The sequence below is a fragment of the Sinocyclocheilus grahami genome, unplaced genomic scaffold (assembly GCF_001515645.1).
Source record: "Sinocyclocheilus grahami isolate Dianchi unplaced genomic scaffold, SAMN03320097.WGS_v1.1 scaffold31.1, whole genome shotgun sequence".
Lineage (NCBI taxonomy): Eukaryota > Metazoa > Chordata > Actinopteri > Cypriniformes > Cyprinidae > Sinocyclocheilus > Sinocyclocheilus grahami.
This window is the reverse complement of record NW_015505210.1, coordinates 2,837,539-2,857,600: the sequence shown is the minus strand read 5'-3', so window position 1 is coordinate 2,857,600 and position 20,062 is coordinate 2,837,539. Positions and strand designations below refer to the sequence as shown.

General features: G+C 36.5%; 1 protein-coding gene, 1 long non-coding RNA gene and 1 pseudogene across 2 annotated transcripts in view; all 3 read left to right on the top strand.

The window, feature by feature from the left end:
- LOC107574621 (glutaminase liver isoform, mitochondrial-like) overlaps positions 1–9,098 on the top strand; it is a 17,500-nt pseudogene extending 8,402 nt beyond the window's left edge.
- Positions 4,269–4,977, top strand: LOC107574632 (uncharacterized). Its single transcript, XR_001607699.1, has 5 exons — positions 4,269–4,317; positions 4,403–4,458; positions 4,679–4,745; positions 4,841–4,891; positions 4,966–4,977. It is a non-coding gene; the product is annotated as an uncharacterized lncRNA (long non-coding RNA).
- A 2,053-nt stretch (positions 9,099–11,151) lies between the features above and the next one.
- LOC107574612 (protein NEDD1-like) overlaps positions 11,152–20,062 on the top strand; it is a 19,911-nt gene continuing 11,000 nt past the window's right edge. Inside the window, exons 1-14 of the mRNA XM_016261058.1 lie at positions 11,152–11,416; positions 11,958–12,101; positions 12,985–13,079; positions 13,162–13,278; positions 14,936–15,076; positions 15,380–15,609; positions 15,696–15,897; positions 16,479–16,632; positions 16,769–16,900; positions 17,016–17,060; positions 17,174–17,278; positions 17,853–17,897; positions 17,997–18,169; positions 18,249–18,432. Of these exons, the coding sequence (XP_016116544.1) occupies positions 11,966–12,101; positions 12,985–13,079; positions 13,162–13,278; positions 14,936–15,076; positions 15,380–15,609; positions 15,696–15,897; positions 16,479–16,632; positions 16,769–16,900; positions 17,016–17,060; positions 17,174–17,278; positions 17,853–17,897; positions 17,997–18,169; positions 18,249–18,432 (1,759 nt within the window). The 5' untranslated portion in view covers positions 11,152–11,416; positions 11,958–11,965. The remainder of the gene's footprint in view (positions 11,417–11,957; positions 12,102–12,984; positions 13,080–13,161; positions 13,279–14,935; positions 15,077–15,379; positions 15,610–15,695; positions 15,898–16,478; positions 16,633–16,768; positions 16,901–17,015; positions 17,061–17,173; positions 17,279–17,852; positions 17,898–17,996; positions 18,170–18,248; positions 18,433–20,062) is intronic.

Genomic DNA, 20,062 nt, shown 5'->3' with positions numbered 1-20,062 from the left:
GGGCTTTATTGTACGGATAAGTTGGCATCCATTTAATAATTTACATTTATATTATAATTTACTCTCAATACGTTATTATTGCATACTGTTTTATTAATGTACTACAATACTGAAGTGCAGATAATTGCCACTATTTGCAACAAGTAGTATACTTGATAGTAGAAATCCTGCTATTTTAACATAGTGTAAATAGGTATTTGCACTTAGTATAAATAGCATATTGCTAAAAATACTGCTATTTTCACTTAGTGTAAATAGAATCCATTGCTAATACGAGATTGGAAAAGGGAGGGATAAAAAACTCGGCAAAAGGTGTGATCGAACCCGGGTCGATCGCGTCAAAGAGTCGGTGACACGCGCTTATCCATCTGCGCCACTGGAACTGATGTTTCACAGCCACTTTTTACTAAATGTAAATATACACCCCGTATTTTTTATTCCATAGTAAGGGCAATTCATACAATACATTTAAACTGAGCTACTTTAATACCATCTCCGAACTTTCTACCACGACTCTGCTGTTCTTCGGCTGGTTCTTCCCTGTATACGTTGATTGACAGATGTCTCGTCCAGTCAATGGTGAATAATCCCAAACCAATGGCACTGTCTCAAACTATACCTACCTTTTCCAGTTTGTCTGAATTGTCGTTGTGTTTTCTGACTTGTTCATTTGTTTTCGGATTTGTCGTTGTGTTTTCCGACTTGTTATTTTGTTTTCGAATTTGTCATTGTGTTTTCTGATTGGTTATAATGTTTTCTGAATTGTTGTTGTGTTTTCTGAATTGTTATTTTGTTTTTTAGACTTGCATTTGCGTTTGTAATTTGTTCTTTTGTTTTCAGAATTGTGATTTGTTCTGCACTTCTCGGCCACCGTACAAAACGCACAAGATGCAGTACTTTCAGTGACCTGTAATAGGCAGTATCACAGAAATAAACTGCTGCAGAAAAGGCTAGGTCCATGCAAAATGTAATGTGTAACTGCAACATAATTTCAAATGTAGTGGAGTAAAGAGTACAGAAACTCATTCAATAATGTAGTGAAGTAGGGAGTAAAAGCTGCTAATATCTTTGATACTCAGTACAACTACAAAGTATCAAAAAAGATCCTCAAGTACAGTAACTAATTACATTTACTCCAATACTTTACACCTCTGCTTTTGGGTGAACTATTGCTTTAATATTGGCTAATATTCAATAGTGCAGGATGTCATATCTGTCTGTATTTTGGTAGGCCCTGTGGAGCTCAGGAATCATCCGAACAGACCCGCGGATTAAAGACTGCTGCGGAAATTACAGGAAGCAGATGGAACTGTTGACAGGAGCACTTTTCACAGGCCAGACTGAATCTTGATACCAATAGTCAAATTTAAAGCATCTTAAATATAAATACTAAACACCCCTAATATTTTATGCTGCTAATATGCTTCATTTGTGAACGTCTTGCAGGTGCGTGACTGGCTTTGTGTCTTTCATCCTGAAGGCATTGCAAGGAAGATTTGTCATTCCAGATTTCTCTACTTTCACAGAGGAAACACAAAAGCTGTTTATGAAATGCAAACAACTCTCCTCTGTGAAGGTGCGTCAAATCTGTTTCTGCTGTTGTTGTTGTTCTTCTTTTTATATAACAGTCTATTGAAAAAGATGTGCAAAGAAGCCTTAAAGTAGCACAGGTTATTTTTTAATTGTCTCTTGAAAAATATCATAACGTGACTCATATCCTGTGTATTTCTGACTAGGAGAAAGAAGACATAAGAGAGGGTGGCATGAAATGGGGCATTTCAGTTTGTACCGTGGATGGACAGAGGTGCCACACAACAGTCCAATTCAATTGATTTGATAAGAGGTCTTCAGCAGGGGGTCTCGGCATCCCTTAGGGGGTCCACAGTGGCACTGAGAGAGAGAGATCAACACAAGAGAGATAAATCAGCATATTAGAATGATAATTCAGCTTTGCCATAACAGGAATAAATTACATTTTAAAATATATTAAATAGTTCTTTTAAATTGTAATAATATTTCACAATATGTCTGTTTTTACTGAAAATCTTACAACCCCAAACTTTTGGGATATGTGAAATATATATATATATAATCATTATAATAGGTCTTCAGCAGGGGGTCTCGGCATCCCTTAGGGGGTCCACAGTGGCACTGAGAGAGAGAGATCAACGCAAGAGAGATAAATCAGCATATTAGAATGATAATTCAGCTTTGCCATAACAGGAATAAATTACATTTTAAAATATATTAAATAGTTCTTTTAAATTGTAATAATATTTCACAATATGTCTGTTTTTACTGTATTTTTTTATGAAATAACTGCAGACTTTGTGAGTATAAGAGACTTCCTTTAAAAAATCTTACAACCCCAAACTTTTGGGATATGTGAAATATATATATATAATCATTATAATAATATTATTTCTATTTTTAACACACATTTTTCATTTTTTATAAACTTGGGATCTTAAATTGGTTGAATTTATCTTAACCAAAGCCACAATTAAGAAGTGAAAGTTCAGCTATAATTTGTTATATTATATTATGTTATATTAATATAAATATAAAAAAGGAACTACAATTGCAACTGTACTTATTTTTTTAGTACTCAAATTTAATATTATTACCAAATTATGAATTCAGTTTGCCTGTTGAAGTTTAAATGAGATGCTGCTGTTTTTTGGAATCTAGACTTTCCTTAGGAGACTGGGCTGAACCTTGCATTCTGGGAGAGATTTCCTGGCCTTTCATATACGGTCTCGCGGTGGACCAGCAAGGATCTGACTTTGTGCACAGATTTGTAGGGATGGAGGAATATTCCAAATACGAGTCTCCATTTACCCTGACCAAGCAAGGTATGTTCAGTCAGTTCATTCCACATATTCCATTTCTTTGATTTATGTTCATTTCTGGACTCAAGAGTTTGATGTTCAGTTCAAAGACTTTTGGCTTAGCAGTGCTTAAATACAGCAAACATGTTTGCAGGTGTGCCTCATAGTCCGCTGGTTGGGACAGGAGCCATTATATGCACTTCTTTATTACAGGTAACAGTGTTCCTTGTTTAAAAATGAACAAAAATTTACTTTTATTGACTGTTTTTGTCATAAAACAGCTGCCAACCAGACCAGTCACTGATGAAGAAGAAAAGTATGAGTCTGTAAGCTTAAATTTTACATTAACCTGCTACATTTGATGAAAAATAAAGCATTAAAGCAATCTTAAAGCAAACCATTTTCACACAGGTTTTGAATATCATCAGGAGACTGTGCAACAAAGATGCAAACCTAAACTGCACCAGGTATTTTCATGAGATTTTTATGATCAATTAATAATCATCATCATCACACACCTGCAGGTGTGTATAGGAAAAAGACCAAAAAACAACAACAACAACAAAAACTAAGTAACAAAAGAAAATCCTGCACGCTATGTGATTTTTATGAGAAATTTATTTTTTCCGGTGCTATTGAGTGTTTATTTGTTAGTGTTAATTGGAACCGTCATCACTGCCGTTGCAGTTATCAAAACCTGTGAAAAGACATCATCCATCTCCACACTCTTTCATTTTACTTCCAAGAGAAAAAAGTAAGTCCAGGGTAATTCCCTGAAAGATCAATTTGGTTTCTACATCACAAAGGGTCTTTTAAACTCATCTGTTTTTGATAACTAAATCATTCCAGTGCTTTCCAGAAGGTGTGGGGATCAATTCTACGCTGGATTTACTGTTACAGGTATTCAGTTTTATGTATTATATTCTGGATAAGAAAGAATGCATGATTGAATTTTCATTTTGCATACGTCTCAGTGTTTATCGACAAAAGTCACCTGCGAGTCTGGCGCGGCATTGGCCACAACCCCAGGTAATGGAGGACTGTGCCCCCTGTCAAGTGACCAAGAGATGTCACCCCACGCCATCCGCAGGCCGCAGCACGCTTTCCACGATGCAGGTGGCTGGTATGAATGATTATTCCAGAATGTTTCATTTCAAGGTGAGTTTGTGACTAAGCTGGTAAATAATGAGTCATATTTGTGTGATATATTGCAGATTTGACATCAGTTGTGTTTAAATTCACTCTCACATTTCTAACAGGATTTTTTACTCAATTAAATTTGCTCCCACTTTCATGTAACTAATTAAAATGGCCTCTACCCTGCAACGTTAATTAGCAATAATGGTAACAATCGTCAGTAATGAATAATGTGTCCATGAATTAAACAATGTCTAAAAAAGAATTTTATATACTTTTATTGACTGTTTTTGTCATAAAACAGCTGCCAACCAGACCAGTCACTGATGAAGAAGAAAAGTATGAGTCTGTAAGCTTAAATTTTACATTAACCTGCTACATTTGATGAAAAATAAAGCATTAAAGCAATCTTAAAGCAAACCATTTTCACACAGGTTTTGAATATCATCAGGAGACTGTGCAACAAAGATGCAAACCTAAACTGCACCAGGTATTTTCATGAGATTTTTATGATCAATTAATAATCATCATCATCACACACCTGCAGGTGTGTATAGGAAAAAGACCAAAAAACAACAACAACAACAAAAACTAAGTAACAAAAGAAAATCCTGCACGCTATGTGATTTTTATGAGAAATTTATTTTTTCCGGTGCTATTGAGTGTTTATTTGTTAGTGTTAATTGGAACCGTCATCACTGCCGTTGCAGTTATCAAAACCTGTGAAAAGACATCATCCATCTCCACACTCTTTCATTTTACTTCCAAGAGAAAAAAGTAAGTCCAGGGTAATTCCCTGAAAGATCAATTTGGTTTCTACATCACAAAGGGTCTTTTAAACTCATCTGTTTTTGATAACTAAATCATTCCAGTGCTTTCCAGAAGGTGTGGGGATCAATTCTACGCTGGATTTACTGTTACAGGTATTCAGTTTTATGTATTATATTCTGGATAAGAAAGAATGCATGATTGAATTTTCATTTTGCATACGTCTCAGTGTTTATCGACAAAAGTCACCTGCGCGGCATTGGCCACAACCCCAGGTAATGGAGGACTGTGCCCCCTGTCAGGTGACCAAGAGATGTCACCCCACGCCATCCGCAGGCCGCAGCACGCTTTCCACGATGCAGGTGGCTGGAATGAATGATTATTCCAGAATGTTTCATTTCAAGGTGAGTTTGTGACTAAGCTGGTAAATAATGAGTCATATTTGTGTGATATATTGCAGATTTGACATCAGTTGTGTTTAAATTCACTCTCACATTTCTAACAGGATTTTTTACTCAATTAAATTTGCTCCCACTTTCATGTAACTAATTAAAATGGCCTCTACCCTGCAACGTTAATTAGCAATAATGGTAACAATCGTCAGTAATGAATAATGTGTCCATGAATTAAACAATGTCTAAAAAAGAATTTTATAGTCCCCTACTGCCCTCTAATGGACACAGTCCAGAATGCTTTATATTGTCTCTTTAATTCCTGGATAATAATGCAGATGTACCCATTTTAAATGTGCATATTTCACAATGGGAAACTGCTGAGGATTGAAAGTATAATCATTTATGTTGGATAATATGATTGTTTTCAATTTCATTCTGCAATGCAGACATCTGTGCCTGGCAAGTCCAGTCAGTCTAGTGTCGTACTGATCGTGGTTCCTGGAGTTCTGGGACTCATGTGCTGGTCTCCTGGACTGGACTGCAATGGAAATTCATGGAGGGGTGTCCATTTCTGTGAGGTAAGGAAATGAATCAATATACTCCAGTATGAAATCAAAATGGAATTTTGTGGCTTTTTGTCCATGTTCCTTAGCTTTTTTATGTAAATGCTATTGCACTCCTTAACTCAGATAAAAATTAACTTTTAGAAGACATACGCATTTAAAATTTGCATTGTCGGACCAAAATGTTTGATGACTCATCCTGTATTATAAATGTATGTCCAATCATATGGTCTCTAGTATAAGAATGCCCCTCCCCCAGGTACCACCTCTGGCTAGCAATCTGACAAACCTAAAGCCTATTGTCTGGTTAAAAAAGGCCTCTAATAATTGTCTGTTTTGTCAAAGGAGCTGGTTTCAACCTTCCAGCTGCACAGTTTTGACATAAGAACTCCATTCAGACAGGTGCTGTGTTACAGACAGTGGAAAGTGGAGTCTGAGGTCTGGTTAATCTTTTCTATTATATAAACATATATGTATATGTGTATGTGTATATATATATATATACACACACACACACACACACACACACACATAAAACCTGCGAAAAGACATCATCCGTCTCCATGCGCTTTCATTTTACTTACAAGAGAAGAAAGTAAGTCTGGGCTAATTCCCTAAAATATCAATTTTGTTTCCACATCACAAAGGGTCTTTTAAACTCATCTGTTTTTTCATAACTAAACCATTCCAGTGCTTTCCAGAAGGTGTGGGGATCAATTCTACGCTGGATTTACTGTTACAGGTATTCAGTTTTATGTATTATATTCTGGATAAGAAAGAATGCATGATTGAATTTTCATTTTGCATACGTCTCAGTGTTTATCGACAAAAGTCACCTGCGCGGCATTGGCCACAACCCCAGGTAATGGAGGACTGTGCCCCCTGTCAGGTGACCAAGAGATGTCACCCCACGCCATCCGCAGGCCGCAGCACGCTTTCCACGATGCAGGTGGCTGGAATGAATGATTATTCCAGAATGTTTCATTTCAAGGTGAGTTTGTGACTAAGCTGGTAAATAATGAGTCATATTTGTATCATATATTGCAGGTTTAACATCAGTTGTGTTTAAGTTCCGCAAATCTTCAGTTTAAATTCACTCCCAGTTTGGGTGTAAAAAAGGGGTGCCCCCCCCCCCCCCCCGTTAAAATCAGAAGATTGATACAAAAAGAAAATTCAAAGGCTTTATCAATTCCTACAAGCACAGTGAAGTCTATTATTAAGAAGTGGAAGGTATTTGGTACAATACAGACCCTCCCTGGATCAGGACATTGCTCCAAACTGGATGAAAGAGCCTGAGGAAACTGCTCAGAGAGGCGACCAAGAGGCCTACAGCAACTCTGAAGCAGCTGCAGGAATTTATGACAAAGAGTGGTCATTGTGTGCATGTGACAACAATATCACAAATTCTCCACAAATGTGGCTTGTATAGGAGGGTTGCAAGAAAAAAAGACACTCCTCAAGAAAGGCCACATGCAGTCACGAGTGAGCTTTGCCAAAACACAGCTTGAAGATTCTGAGGCAGATGAGATTAAAATTGAATTATTTGGCCTCAACATCAAACAATAAATCCATTCCAGCTCACCATCCAAATAACAGCATTCCTCCAGTAAAGCATGGAGGTGGTCATATCCTGTTATTGTTTCTCTGCAGCAGGGACAGAAGCACTTGTCAGGACAGAAGGAAAAATGGAAATAATTCTTGAGTAAAATCTGCTGCCCTCTGCCACAAAGTTGTCAGTGGGAAGAAAGTTTACCTTCCAACATGGCAATGAGCCAAAGCACACAGCAAAACTGAGCACACAGTGAGTGAAGGAGAAGGTGAATGTCCTTGCATGGCCTAGTCAAATTTAACTAAACTTGAGCAGTTCTGCAAAGAAGAGTGGGCAAATATTGCAAAGTCTAGATGTGCAACGTTAGTAGAGACAGAGACAAATCCCAACAGACTAAAGGCTGTAATTAAAGCAAAAGGTGGTTCAGCAAAATACTGACACAAGGGGATGATCCTTTTCCAACTCAGTGATTCTGTTTTTTTTTTGTTTTTTTTCTGACATGTTGGTGTTATATCTTTCACTTGGATATTATAAGTTTCACTGAGTAAATACAGCTGGATAAAACACAGACGGTGTCTGTCTTCGTTTCAGGCTGCAAAGCAACAAAATGTGATTATTTTAAAGGGGGGTGATTTTTTTCTATACCCACTGTATATATATTAAATACATATAAAAATAGCTGTCAGGATATGGAGGTAAATAAATATTTCTTTTTTGAATTACAGGGATACCAAATTATGAATATACTTTTGGCTGCTTACAGAGGGGACAAAGTATCTCTGCGCAGGTAGGATGTCTATATTATATTATATATATATATAGAGAGAGAGTTATAATTTATTTTAAATAATATATTGAAATATATTCAAATTGTAAAGTATTTAGATATTATGGTAATATTTCTTGCTCTGCCTTTAATGTCTCTTGAATTTAAATTTACAAATTAAAAAAAAAACATTCCAGAAATGTCAATTATTTATAATTTCCTTTATGCAATATATAATTTATTTTGATTGCCAAAATGTCACCATAGCATTTTTTATTAAGTTTGTTTTCCATCTTTCTATAAATGACCTCTAAACCCTCACGGTGAATTATACTGAAAACAGTGAAAACAGAGTCCATTCCTCTTTTATAGGTACCTTCTGTCAGGAGCAGATGTGAATGCTGTGGATTATGATGGACGGTCAGTGCTGCACGTCGCAGCCTCTGAGGGCCGTCTGGATGTCATCAAGTTCCTGGTGGAGAACGCTGGTGCAAACTGCATACTCAAGGACAGGTAGCTTTGTCAAAGTCATGTATGATATGACGTACTACACATGATATGGCATTATATACCAGCCAACAGGACTAATGTGCCATATTGATATTCATAGGTGGGGAAACATGGCTTGACAGGAGGCCATAAGATGCAATCAAGACCCTGCCATCCAGTTTCTGAAGAAATACACAGATTATGAAGAGCGTTTATGATTCAATACTAATAACTCATTGGGTGCATTAATTTAGATTTGATATTTACATTCAACACACACATAGATACAGATTATATTTAGAATGAAGAGGAGGTTATAAAGAGCAGCAAAGACTTGGATGAAAAACATTAGTTGTATTCTGCTGGCAACACTCCCAGACGACCACTCACTGCTTATTGAGAATTACTGAAAGAGAATGAAATCTTGTTTTCTCAATAAATGCTTCAACAGCATGTGTTTACTGATTCAACATTCGAGCATTATGAATGAATCTGCACAAATCTAATGTCATCTTATTTTTGCTGTAGTTTTTGGGTAAACAACTGAATGCAGTTGAATTGTGTTTTCAGGACAAGGGTATTTTCATAAAGAGTGGGGCAAGGGGAGTTTCTCAGGATTCTTTGATGAATAGAAAGTTCAAAAGAACAGACGCTCTGCTAGCTGAAATGCTGTATTATGTACCACAGATACTGAGATTACCGAAGCTTTGAGTGAAAAATGTAAGTCATTTTAAATGTGATACACAAACTCTCAGCTATTTTATTAGGTAGCTGGAAGTACCCCAGCTTGCTTTGCTACTAATGTCTTTCAATCTCTCTTTACCAGATGCAACGGTTGTGGTTCACCCTCCTGACAAAGTCACCATTAAAGCTCCAACAACAGACAAGCCAACCAGCAACAGTGAGTTTAAAAAATAATAATAATAATTTAATTCTACAAGGATGCTTTAAATTAGACAAAAGTGACAGTAAAGATTTCTGTCTGAATAAAACGCTGTTCTTTTGAACTTTATATTCATCAAAGAATCCTGAAAAAATTTAAAGGTTTCCACAAAAACATTAAGCAGTTAATTAGAATATCAAAATTTTTGACAATAAGAAATATTTCTTAAGCTGCAAATCAGCATATTAGAATGATTTCTGAATTACAGTGTGATACTAAAGACCGAAGTAATGACTGCTGACAATAAAGCTTTGCCATCACAGGAATAAACAATCCAAAAACAATCTGAAAACCAAATGTTAAACACTCAAAAATGAACATACATTTGTCACAAATGATTCACAAAAGTGTCACAAATTTGTGTATGTGATTAGTGAGCTAGAAATAGTCACAGAATTTTTTTTCCAATTAATTTTAAATCACAATGCACTTTTTACATTTTTAAATATTTATTTTTCAATGTGGTCTTAGACTTTAATTTTCTATAATTCATAAAATAATAATATAATTTAATATAATATAATAGTAACAAGGAATACTTTCATATTTGTATGAAACATTAGAATGTGTCTGGGTTTTTTTTTTTTTGCTGAAAAATTACCTTAACCTTGGGAAAGAAGCTGCATAAATAAACTGTATTTTTCTTCTTGTGTGCTAGATGATAACGGCCCCCCCTTGGATCAGCCTTGCTGTCAGGCACTTTACAGTTTCCAGCCAGAAAACCAGGGAGAGCTGGGCTTTAAGGAGGGCGACGTCATCATTCTGACCAGCCAGATCGATGAGAACTGGTGTGAGGGAATGATCAGAGGGGAGGCTGGCTTATTTCCCATGAACTACGTCAAAGTCCTTGTACCTCTGCCACAATGACGGCGGGAAGGCACTGCAGCTGGACAACATGTTTTTGGAGATTAAAAACTTTGATTATTTGATAAAGATTAATATGTGAAGCACTTCTGAGCCCTTGCTGTATATTTATCTATATTATCACTATGCAAAGTCATGTACCCTGCCTTGTATTCCTTATTTGACTATTTTTTATGAATCTTAAAATGTTAAATAAATATGCTGCTATATTAAAGTCTTATGTATGATCATTTTAATACAATATGGTCATAGACTAATTAGATCATATTTTTTGCATTTTAATAGCACTCAGAAACATTAAATTATAAAACTCTGAGTGATTAAATTTTTTCTTTGTCTTTCCTTAAAAATAAACCTAGTAAGGGTTCTGTTGGTCTTATTAACTTGTGTTTACTTGAATGTAACAGTGCTATAAACACTTGAACGCATATTCCTCCACAGAAAACACATACCAGCTTCATCACTGTGTCTGTCACACAACTCTGTTCCCCTTTCGGGCTTGAACTGATAGTAAAACTAATGACATTATTTACTGTCTTTACATTTATTTAGAAAGCTGAAGCTCGCGATTATGGTAAGGCGCGTTACATTTCCGACGAGTGCTTGCTGTGTTCGGCCAATCACAATGCACTGGGTCAGCTGGCCAATCAGAGCAGACTGCGCTTGTCGGAAGGAGGGACTTTGTAGAAAACGAAGCGTTTGAGAGAGGCGGGGCATAGAGGACCTACAATAATGTACAGTATTTGAAAAATAATGTGTTTTTTGAACATTAAAGCATGTCAACATATTCTGTTACACCAAATGATGATCTTTTAAAAAAGCATCATATGACCCCTTTAATGCAAACTTTGACACAAACGAAATGACTTAGATTTGTCCTCCCCACACAGGCGTTGCTGTAATTCCGAATGTTTCCTGTTTTTGAACCCAGCGGCGCGCCGTAGTGGCGGTTCCTTACTGGAGCCACGGATGTTCAAACTTTATTGATATGACAAAGTTTTACTTTCAAATAAAAGGACTCATCTTTTCAACCACCGTGGATGTATTGTGAAGTTTTTTTTTACGAGCATATCCCTCATTTCCCCCCACTCTTTTATAGTCTAAACCAAGGGTAAGTAGTTAGCTGTTGCTAATCAGCTGATGAATGCAGAAACTGTTAGCACAACATTACGAACAGCAACAAAAAAGTGCGAATTGGAGAGTAAAAGTGTTTTAATGAGCGTTACGGATTCATTCCTAATGTTTTTTTTTTATCAGAATTAGCCGTTACAGTCGCTTTAATGTAACTGAATTTGTTCTAAAGTTAAAGAAGATTTCATGAACTAGCTGCATTGCCCTTCGGCTAACTTGCATGTAACTTAGTCAAAGTCACTGAGGATATTTTAAGCGTTGTAAAGGCATAATTAAGACTCTAAATAATAGTTCAGACTACCAATAACACCATGTAAAGGTAAATTGGTGGCTATACAAAACGTTTCATTATTTGCAAATCAGAAAAGTGACAATAATGACATAATAATGCTTTAAAGTGCAATACTAAGTTACACGATTGTTTGTAACTATTATTACTGTACAAGCACTCGGGATTCTTGTCAACATTGCACGCGGTAGGTCGCGAGACTGACAGCTGTCCATCTTTTGTCTCCTGGCAGCCGTTGCTATGGAGGACGTCACGCGGCTGGTGTCGTCAGGTGACTGCCTGAAGATCTGGGACTCGACCTCCATGACGGTGCTGGAGCAGTTCAACCCTCACAGTGCCACGCATCCAGTGGCTCAAGTGTGCTGGAGCAGCAGCAGTATCCTCTATCACTGTCACATCACTCTAAATCAGGGCTGTCCAAACTCGGTCCTGGAGGGCAGGTGTCCTGAAGAGTTTAGCTCCAACCCCAATTAAACACACCTGAACCAGCTAATCAAGCTCTTACTAGGCATACTAGAAACCTAAAGGCAGGTGTGTTGAGGCAAGTTGGAGCTAAACGCTGCAGGACACCGGCCCTCCAGGACCGAGTTTGGGTATCCCTCATTTCCATCAGCATTCTGAGCATCTTTCACCGGCAGTAATGCCAGTCGACATTGATAATGTGTGTTTGGAGCATATTTTCGAAGAGATATTTCCAAGGACAACCAATGTTTACCAAAGTGAAGTTTGAAATTTCTCTGACTCTGGAGAAGTGTAAAAAAACAGTGTAAAAATAAATAATAATAATAAATGTAATTATTATATTAAAATAATACTATTCTATTAATATAATTAGATTTAAATAAGTAAATTCATAAAAATTATATTGAAATAAATAGATAATTAGATTTAAATGAATAAAATAAATTAATTTATATTAAATTAAATAAATATAAAAAAATTAGATTCAAATAAATAATACATGGTACAGTATTATAGTGATTTGAAAAGAAACCTTATTGACACTTAATAGGAACTAAATATTTTCCGAATAATATTTTACATTTGCATAATATACCAATTTAAATTATTATAATTTGTGTCTTTATACATGAAAATATATAGCTGCCTTTTAAATGTTAGAATGGGGACCCTCGCATGTAGATTATTATATTTATGGGTCCGTGGCATCTAAAAGATGGAAAGCCCCTGAGTTGGACAAACACGGTGCATATTTATTTTTTCATAGATGGAAAGGTGTTTGCCTTGACAGTGTTCAGACCAGTACTTGGTCAGTGCCAGCAGTATAGGGGACAAGCTGGTGGTGTCCAGTCTCAAGTCATCTCCAGTTCCAGTAATGGAGCTGGGTGAAGGGGTGAGCTGAGGACCTTGATATCTTCTATCCTATCTAAATATGTCTTTGTTATGTATGCCTCATAATGGCCTTTTGTTTGTAGAAAAAGCAAACCCGTGTTAGTCTGAACTCCACGTCACAGTTCCTGGTCAGCGGAGGACTGGATAACACGGTTAATATCTGGGATCTAAAGACAAAAAGGTTGCACCGAAGCCTGAAGGTATCACATGGTTACAAACATATTTTAAGCATGTTTGAAAGTTTCAAAGGACATTCAGTGGGAAGTTTGTTGGAACAGGGTGTCCGCGGGTCCTTAAAAGTCTTAAATGACGTTTTCCTAATATAAGGCCTTAAAATGTCTTAAATTCGGATTCGATGGGTCTTAATTATTTTTGGTCTCATTACCACTAAAATATCTTAAGTCTGACGGACCTGATGACTTTACAATCATTGGACAGACTGAAGCGGTAAGTTACTGCGTCATCAGAGAGAATTGCAGTAAGTTAGCAGAATACAGAATACAAGCTCGCGCTGAGGCTCACTCTGTTTGTCTCGAGACTTCAGAACAAATGAGCGTGACAGCACACATAAACTCAGAAGAAACACACTGAGATAAAAATTCAAAATGTTTAGTTTATTCATAACATGATATAGTTAAATAACACCACGACAAGTGAGCTATTTTACTCAATATTCTCACGACGCAAAAACAAACAAACATTCAAAACACCTACAGAGCGCACGCATTACGTGAAGTCTAGTGCGCATGCGCTCTGCCTGATCACTGCATGATTCAGTCTATTAAAGGGGTCATATGATGCGATTTCATTTTTTCCTTTCTCTTTGGGGTGTTACAAGCTCTTGGTGCATAAAGAAGATCTGTAAATTTGCAAAAGACCGATGAGCTTTGTAAAAATCGACGCGTTTCAAAAAGGCGGGGCATAGAGGAGAAACAATAATGTACAGTATGTGGAAAATAATGTGTTTTTTTTACTTTAAACCGCATAAACACATTTCATTACACCAAATACACCAAATAATGTTTTTTTTAGCAGCATCATATGACCCCTTTAAAATACATTCAGAATGATCACAAATTCAAGACATAGGGGCAGAAAATGTGTATATTTATACTCAAGTTCACACGGAAGAGTGCCTTTTTTCCTCCAAAAACTCGGTGACTCACTCATTCAGTGACTTACCGTCACTTACTGGTAGTTCAATTGAGAAGTTTGTTGAAAAGTATGCATTTTTCCCCTCAACATTTCTTATTTGTATATTCATCAATGCATTTAAAACAATAATCTCATAACATTATTTATTGCAGTTGTAATTATTGTTATATGCAGTGTAAATTATTTAATCTGACTGGTAGCAGCCCTATAGTGTATATTGAATTTATTGATAAATTGTAATAATTTGACATGTAAGATGATGCATACATCTAAAAAGGTTAAAAATAGGCCTTTGTAAAGGTAAATATGCAGATTTAAGTATGTAAAAGCTGATAGAACACTGATGAAAATATTGCTTCACAATAAATTGTTTACTCCACCAAAAATCTCAGTGATGCAGTTATTTTGTATGGAATATTGTCTGCTGACATGAAAAGTTCACTGTATATCATAGTAATAAATACCATTTATTACAGCATTGATATTTTGTTTTCTTTTTAATTTATACACATTAAATATTACATATATGTATGTAATAAAATGTGTATTTCCATTCAATTTAACTTGTTCAAGTCTGCAGAAACCCTGTGGAAGTATGTTCTTCCATGAAGCTAAAATACAACCACAAAAATGCCCCAAAACAGACATCGGTGGAATCAGCTGCATCCTAATCCATCCTGATCCATGTCTCTTTCTGTGTAGGACCACAAGGAGGAAGTGACATGTGTATCTTTTAATGGAGGCGATAGCTACACAGTATCAGGCTCCACTAGTGGAGATATCATCCTCCACAGTATCACAACCAACCTGTCCAGCAAACCCTTCGGCCATGGGCCAAATGTGGTGAGTTTGACATTTTTAGTCTGACAAAATATAGTGAGTGAACTAAACTTAATATTTTAATTGTCCTCAGTTCAGTTTTGTATAAATGAGAAATATTACTATTGTAATATTTTGCTGTAAATTAAAGAAATTGAGCATTTGAGAAAAAGTTTACTTTATTTTACAGTACAACTGTCTTAATTTCTTCATTTTCAAATGTTCAACCATCTAGATTTTATTTTGGTGGAAAACTGCATGTAGACTTAGTTTCATTTCGATGAATGGGGTAGCCCTAGTATAAAATACAATGTGATCTCTCTTCAGCCCATCCATGATCTGAGGTACTCGCTGGTGAAGAGGTCTCTGCTGGGCACGGTATCTGACAGTGGCTCTGTGGCACTCTGGGATGCTAACACTCAAAAGGAGCTGCACTTGTTCGAAGGGGCGCACAAAGCCCCATGTTCAGGGTTGGCCTTCTCTCCGGCCAATGATTTGCTCTTCATCACTGTGGGGCTTGATAAGAAGATTGTCTGCTATGACACCTCCAGCAAAATGTAAGAGAAAACATCACATTTAATAAGCAGTTTGGACACTAGGTTTTTTTAAAAAATCAATTTAATGTGTGTGCTTATCTCCACAGGGTGTTTCGTAATAAGCAGGTGGAGTCTCCACTCACAGCCATTGATTTTACTCCAGATGGAGCTGGACTGGTTGTGGGCTCAACACAGGGCAGAATTTACCTGTATGATTTGAGAAACCTCAGCGTGCCGGTCAAAATCACCACGGCTCACAAGACGTCAGTGACCTGCATTCGCTTCCAGAACTCCACCTCCAAGTTAAAGGTACAGCTGTCTGTGTTATTTGTACATAAACACATTTCTTCAGAACCGCCCTCGGTTTCATGTGAGGTAGTGTTTTTTTGTTGTTGTTAAACTGACTCATTTCCTCATCATTCAAAATGTGGGGATAAAAATATCATGCAAACATTTGTTTATTTAATAGTTTGTTTGTTTACATTTTTTGGTAACTTCTCATATAGCTTAAAAATTCTGATTGAGAATATATTTTGAATGATTGATTGGTATATATCATGCAGTGTTTTATGTGAAATTCATTTTATTTAATTAGTTTGAATTAAATAAATGTAGTATTTTTATTGATGTAATATTTAATATTTAGTTATTCTTATTTTTATTAATTTTATATTTTTATTTAACTTATTAAAATTTTTGCAATATCTGATATAGTTATGATTAAAGATGCAGTAACATGCATTTTATGAAATAATTGACTTAAATTTTAATGTATTATGATTTTCTTATTTAATTCTTTTATTTGACAATTTTTGTAACATCTGATGATTTAAAAAAATGTTGCCCCTACATTCAACTATTCAAGATGATTGAAAATGACTTGTTTCCAGTCCACTAAAACATCCAGCAAGTCTTCTCAATCAAATAAGAGGATCTCAGCAAAACTGGGCGGTCAGCAGACGGGACCTTCCACTCCAACATCTACAGTCCCACCCAGTGTGCCTGGCTCTGAATTTCCTGGTGATGGACAAGCCCAAGTCACAGGTCAACATTCCTTTTTATGTCTATAGGTGGTTTTATTCCTTATTCAGTCATATTTGGTTAGCCCGGTTAACATTTCAAAGCCCTGTTTATAGCTTTTGAAATGGTTTTATAGGTACTGAATGTTTTGTCTTTGTAGTTACTGCTGGTGAAGTGTTCTCCAGAGAGGCTGAGGGTCAGCACAGCCAAGGTCAGCTACCGAATGTGGAGAAATTTAGCAGCATTGGCCGGAACAGCCTAAACCTTGATATTTTCTCCCCTCTTAATGATGGTAAGATCACTTCTTTTTCATTTCTATTAATGCATTGTCCTTGTTTTTTCTTCTTTATCGTCATCTGTCTTCTCTTTTTATGGTCCCTTTCTGGGCTTTTGCATCCTCTCTACAGGTTTCAAAACACATGGTTTTGCTGATACTCCAACTTCAAGAAATGGTGAGTGTTTTTTATTATGTTTAATCATAAATGGCAGAGTTCAAGAGATTATGATTGTCGTATATTAATTATATGGCTAAATGATTTTTTTGGCATTTCTCTCTTGCCTCTAGGAGGCAGTATAGATATGTTCTCGAGGGAAGGGGAAGGCCAGCACAGCACAGACCGGTTCAGAGTCGGCCGAAACAGCTTGGACATCTTTTCACCTGTACGAGATGGTGAGGCAACTTTTCCAACTGGTCTTTCACAGCTTTGCCCACTACATTTAATATATGTAGACTACTGTAGGTAGATTTTTCTTCTACTTTTTTCATATTTTTAAAGTCACATATGCTCACCAAAAATACAGTAAAAACAGTAATATTATGAAATATTATTACATTTAAAATAACTGTTTTCTGTTGTAATATATTTTAAAATGTAATTTATTACTTTAATGCAAAGCTGAAATTTCTGCAGTTATTACTCCAGTCTTCAGTAACACATGACCATTCTAATATGCTGATTTGCTGCTCAAGAAACATTTCTTATCGTTGTTGAAAATAGTTGTGCTGCTTAATGTTTTTGTCGAAACCAGGATACATTTTTTGAACGTGACGCTTCTATTTTCAACAGCATTTTAAATAGAAGTATTTTATAACATTATAAAAGTTTTGCTGTCACTTTTGATAAATTTTTAAAAGTATATAAAAGTATAAATTAAAATATTAATTAAAAAGGTTACTTATTCCACACACACACACACATATACTGTATGTTTACTCATTTATTATTTGCTAATTATCTCTTTAGAATATAAAGGACACAGGCTGAGTGATGTATCAAGTGGAAAAAAAGGCAAGTTTGTATAAACTAATCAACATGAGCATAATAAGAACAATTAAATAACAAGGTTTAATTTACGTTTACCAACATTAGCATTTCCTGTGTTACTAGACTTTGAATACCTACCTCATTTTCCTGGTGGCTCGTCCCAGAGGAAGACCTCATTGGGCACTCCAGGCAGTCGCTGCTATAGTCCGTCTGTGGTTCAGACTCCTCCACCAATCAAAGAGGAGGAGCCCATCACTACCCCACCGCAACAGACTGATTTACAGAACGGCAACACGGTCCAACTCGTTTTGTTTATCATCTAACACTTTTTTTGTATTCATAAATTCAACTTTTTTTTATCTGGATTATTGACAGGTGGAGAAGAAGAACGTCCTCCAGCAGGACTATGATGTCATAACCACGCCCCCTGCTGCTCAGAGCACACGTGTTCAGTCCGTGCAGCCGTTCAACACACCTGAGCCCAGTCAGAGAAGAGATCTGCCCTCCCAGCTCATCTATGACTCGCCAGTCAGCGGAGCTCCTCCTGCTGCTGCACCAGGTATGTTTGAATGGGCCACAAGTAGATTAAAAGTTGCTTTAGGCTGCGTTTACACTGGCACAAAAAATCAGATTTTTTGCTCACGTCTGACACAGATTGGAATTTTTGCTCAGAACTCCAAGCCACCACAATGCAAGGGTGGCACATTTGCCCATAAAGACAGCGTTTTAATGCCGGCGTGCTGTATGCGCTCGCATTTTATTGAGGTGGGAACTTTATATATTGGTAAGAAATTGCACAACATTCAGGAGTTAGTTTTCCAATAATAATGGCCACTCAACGTGAGTTATATAAATAATTTTAATAACACGGCCATTCAAAACCCGAGGGTCTACCATGTGCATAGTAAAGTGATCAGATGGGAATTTTGGGCGAAACACAGATATCGGATACCAGTCGTGTTCAAAGTGAATGTAAACAGATGGGTCAAAAAATCAGATATGGTCAAAAGATCGGATCTGTGCATTAAGATCTGCAGTGCAAACGCAGCCTTACACAGTGAGTGACGGATGTTTTGATCTAAAGTTCCCGCTCCAGTGGCAGCAGTCGAATCTGGAGCCGAGGGCCGTGGAGCTCCACTCACCTCCGTTCAGATGAACTTTGTCCGTAATATGATCCATGAGGCACTGGAGAACTTCAGGTGAGTTAACACAGATTTCTGAAGAGTAATCTAGAGATCACTTATTTAAATTAAAATGACTTTTCTATTGTAATACATCTTCAAATTTATGGAAATTAAGAAAATGTACAAAACAAAACCCTAATTCAAACTATTAAAAAATATTCAGTAGTATCTCAATGATACAAAAATAACACTAGATTGTGTGTGTGTGTGTGTGTGTGTGTGTGTGTGTTTGTCAGAGGTGTAAAGAATACCTAAAACCCATACTTGAGTAAAAGTACAGATACCTTACAGTGATTACTCCACTACACGTTACAAGTCAGCAATTCCAAAACAACTTGAGTAAAAGCCTTAGAGTATCTGATTTTAACAGTACTTAAGTATTTTACTTATACTAAATATAGGCTCAAAAAATGCACTAGTCAAAGAGACTAAAACTGTAATGTTGTGGAGAATCTGGGGGAAAAGGCAGAGGCAAGGATCTATGTGCAGCTATTTATTGGAAAAACTAGAACAAACAATAAGCCAAAAACCAAAGGGAACAATGAACAGAATGACTGGCAAACAGACATCCATTAGACCTACATTCAACAACTCACAAGGAACTAAAGAAAAACTAGGGCTAACTTATATACACACAGGGGGCTAACAAGCTTAAAGCCCCGTTCACACCAAGAACAATAACTATAAAGATAACAATATTGGCGTCCACACCAGCGATATCGTCTGATTATTCTAAGCGTACACTCGTCTGCCGCTTTAAATTCTCGAGCCCGTTACAGCAGGATTGATTCTGATTGGCTGTCAGTGTTTTTATCGTCCATCAGCTGGAAAAAATTGTTCTGAAAATGATTCTAACGATATCGTTTCTCTGTGCCGTTATCGTTATAGCTGTGGTGTGGACTCTTCTATTATTTAATATTGAGAATGATTTTTAGAACTATATCTTTATCGTTGTCTTTATAGTTATCGTGCTTGGTGTGAACAGGCCTTAACAAGATAAGACAC